The sequence below is a fragment of the Zosterops lateralis genome (assembly GCF_965231275.1).
Source record: "Zosterops lateralis genome assembly, chromosome: 23".
In the NCBI taxonomy this organism is placed as follows: Eukaryota; Metazoa; Chordata; class Aves; order Passeriformes; family Zosteropidae; genus Zosterops; species Zosterops lateralis.
Window position 1 is genome coordinate 1,533,634 of NC_139783.1, and position 3,710 is coordinate 1,537,343.

The 3,710-nt window shown below is 52.1% G+C and overlaps 1 protein-coding gene across 1 annotated transcript; it reads right to left on the reverse strand.

Annotated features, from left to right (window-relative positions):
• Positions 1-469: 469 nt before the first annotated feature.
• On the reverse strand, positions 470-1,402 carry LOC310918454 (olfactory receptor 14J1-like; the record flags this gene model as incomplete). The annotated part of the gene is made up of 1 exon (XM_083877316.1): positions 470-1,402. One exon carries the CDS (start codon positions 1,400-1,402, stop codon positions 470-472), a length of 933 nt encoding a protein of 310 aa, XP_083733442.1.
• Between the last annotated feature and the right edge of the window lie 2,308 nt (positions 1,403-3,710).

Sequence of the window (3,710 nt, forward strand, 5' to 3'; positions counted from 1 at the left end):
CACTGCCACCCCCAGCCCTGTGCCCAGCCCCGAGAGCCCTCAGGCCCTACAGCAACACCAGGGCCAGGAGGGCAGCGGGGCAGGGCCACGGCAGCAGCACTGGCAGCACCAAGGGCTGCTGCTCCTGGGCACAGCTGCTGTGCCAGCCCTGATCTGCCCCCAGCTCTGCACACAGACATTGCTGCTGCAGCTGCAGACAAGGGAACAAAAGGGGCATCTCTGCTGAAAACTTGCCCAGGAGATCCTTGAGTTCCTTTAAAGCCACCAAGAGTACAGCCCCTCGTTGACACAGTCTGTGGCCACAGGGATGGTCGAGAGAAATAAAATGAGAAATGGCACAAACAGTGACATTTCTTTCTGGTTAAGAATTATGAAGTAAAACAAACAAAGAGGAACTCCAAAATGAAATCAACAACAATTATCAAAGAATACTTTTATTACAAATTAATTGCAGAAATAGGCCAGCAGTTTAATGTTTCTGAAACCATCCAGTCATCAGTTTCCACACTGCAGCCTTAAGCTCCTGGTTCCTCAGGCTGTAGATGAGGGGGTTCAGGGCTGGAGACACCACCGAGTACAGAACTGACAGGGCCAGATCCAGGGATGGGAAGGAGTTGGAGGGCAACTTCAGATGAGCAAACAGGGCAGGGCTCACAAACAGGGAGACCACGGCCAGGTGAGGGAGGCAGGTGGAAAAGGCTTTGTGCCGTCCCTGCTCAGAGGGGATCCTCAGCACAGCCCTGAAGATCTGCACATAAGAGAAAACAATGAACACAAAACACCCAAGTGCTAAATAGGCACTAACTGCAATGAACCCAAGTTTCCTGAGGTTGGAGCGTGAACAGGAGAGCTTGAGGATCTGGGGGATTTCACAGAAGAACTGGCCCAGGGTATTGCCATGGCACAGGGGCAGGGAAAATGTATTGACTGTTTGCAAAAGAGCATTGAGAAAGGCACTGGCCCAGGCAGCTGCTGCCATGTGGGCACAAGCTCTGCTGCCCAGGAGGGTCCCGTAGTGCAGGGGTTTGCAGATGGACACGTAGCGGTTGTAGCACATGATGGTCAGGAGATAAAATTCTGCTGTGATAAAGAACAGAAAGAAAAAGAGCTGAGCAGCACATCCTGTGTAGGAGATGTCCCTGGTGTCCCAGAGGGAATTGTGCATGGCTTTGGGGACAGTGGTGCAGATGCAGCCCAGGTCACTGAGGGCCAGGTGGAGCAGGAAGAAGAACATGGGGCTGTGCAGGTGGTGGCCGCAGGCCGCGGCGCTGATGACGAGGCTGTTGGCCAGGAGGGCAGCCAGGGAGATGCCCAGGAAGAGGCAGAAGTGCAGGAGCTGCAGCTGCCTCGTGTCTGCCAATGCCAGCAGGAGGAAGTGGCTGATGGAGCTGCTGTTGGACATTTGTGGTGTCTTGGTATGGGGATCTGTAAAAAGAGTAATCATGGGATAGTTCAGTTTGGAGAGGACTTTGAATATCCCAGCCCAGCTTGGTGGCACTTTCCCCCCACTGCCTGCCCAGGGCTCTGCTGCCTGGAGCTGTCCCTGCCTGCAGCTGCTTCCCTGTGCCCAGGGCTGGGCCCTGCCAGTGCTGCCAGAGCCCAGCCCAGCCCTGGGGGCTCAGCTCTGCCCTGCAGAGCCCTCCCAGCTCAGGCACTGCCCAGGGGCAGCTCTGGCTCTGCAGGCTCTGATGGCAACCTCAGAGCAACCCTGAGGAGGCTGGAAAAGTGATTCTGGTGCTGCCTGCAAGGGGCCCTGTGCTGATGTCTGTCACTGCCTGGTTTAGTAGGATCTGAGAGAAAATACTTTTATTTTTCTAACCCTGAACTGAGTGATGAATATATATGTGCAATTTCCAATCAAGGCTATCCAAAGTAGTAGATTAAAATGCAGGATTTCCCTGTTTTAGCAGCCCCTGCCTTGCTGTGCTCCTTGAATAACGTACTTGGAAATTTTCTGGAGTTATATATAATTCTGAGTACAGTCCTGAACACTGCAGCATCCTCACTACACAAGGAGAACACTTCCAAGCCTTACCAGCTGTCTCCTTCCACCCAGATCTTGTCCCCCAGTGCTGGGAGCAGCTCCCAGGGCTGGCTGAGAGCTGTCCCTGGCAGGCAGCAGAGTCCCTGCCCCAGCACAGCGCCCTGGGCTGCAGGACCCTGCTCTGCAGGACAGCCCTGGGCACCCCTGGCTGCTCTACACAGGAGAGAAGCAGAGAATGTACTCACAGAGTCTGTAGGCATTGGCATGTTCCAGCTTTAGGAGAGGACTGCAGGAGCTGCAGCTGCATTGTCCTGCAGCCAGAGGTTCCTGTGCCAAGGGCTGGGAGTGATTCTCCCCCAGGCACTTCTGAGCCCCTTCCCAGCCCTGAGTGATTGAAGCTCTCTGTGCCTGTGTGCTGTGCCCAGGGTGGCTGCAGGCAGTGCCCCAGCCCTGCTGGGCTGGGAGAAGAGCTGCTCATCAAGAGAAATGTGGTTTTGAAGCTCTTCTTGGTTGCCAGGAGCTGCCTCTGTGCCAGGAGCCCAGCCCAGCTCAACAGCACAGACACAGCACAAGGACTTTAATGACCCTCTCGGGGCTTGTGCTGAGGCCCTGAACATCAGTCCCTGAGAGGGAGATAAAGAAACCACTTAAGAGCTCCAAGTCAGAATCCAGCTCCAAAGTTTTCTGAAGTTTCAATGGGTCCCACTGAGGGACAGGAGAGAGAAAGTGTCCCCAGGCCCCAGGCAGAACAGAGAACTGCAGGCAGTGGTGACAGGTTTTTCAAAAGACTTTGGGTTTTGCTTTTGCCTTGGAATCTCTAAGAGGTTTGTGCTATCCAGTTATCTGCTGTAATTAGTCCCTTGAGAGGCTTTGTCAGTAATGACACTCAGTGGGGCTCGTTAATGCTTCAAGATACTTTAGTTATTTTAAGGTACTTGGAGTTTCCCTTTTAAAACTGACTCTGTGAGAGGTTTGTGCAATCATGGCCCCAATTATCTACTTTAACAAGTCCCTTGGGATTCTGAGTCAGTACAAACACTCAGTGGGGCTCATTAGCACTTCACACTACTCAAAGTTTATTAAGGAACTACTTTTTGACACTGAGTCTGAGTGCTGTGTGTGATAGTTGGCCTCCAATTATCTGCTTTAATGAGTCCCTTGGGAGCTTTGCATTGACACTCAGTGGGGCTCATTAATGCTTTGAGATACTCAAGGTGTTTAAGGTACTTTGGATTTTCCCTCCCACACTGAGTCTCTGAGAAGCTTTTGTGCAATCCTGGCCTCCAAGTCTCACCTCCAAGGACTCCATAAGGAGTCTGTGTTGGGGATGGACTTCAAGGGGAACCATTAATGCTTCCAGACACTTTGGGTATTTCTCCTGACTTTGACTCCTGGAAAGGTTTGTGCAATCTCCTCTGAGGCCCTGAGGTTCCAGGGCTCAACTCCAAATGCACCACGGGACTCATTAGGATCAAACAAGTGCTGACAAACCATGGCTGTGCCTTGATTTCCCTCTGTTCTGGTGCAGTTCATTAGGAAGTTTTCCTCCTGCAGTTATGGAGAAAAGTTTCCAAGAGCTTCAAAGAAATACATATTTCTATTTGAAAGGAGGTATTTTATTACTGCTCTCTTTAGAGAAGCAGTGACTGACGCATTCAGTGACTGATATTGATCCACAGTCTCTCCCAAGGAGGTCTGCCCTGCTCAGAGAAGCTGTGCCTTGAGC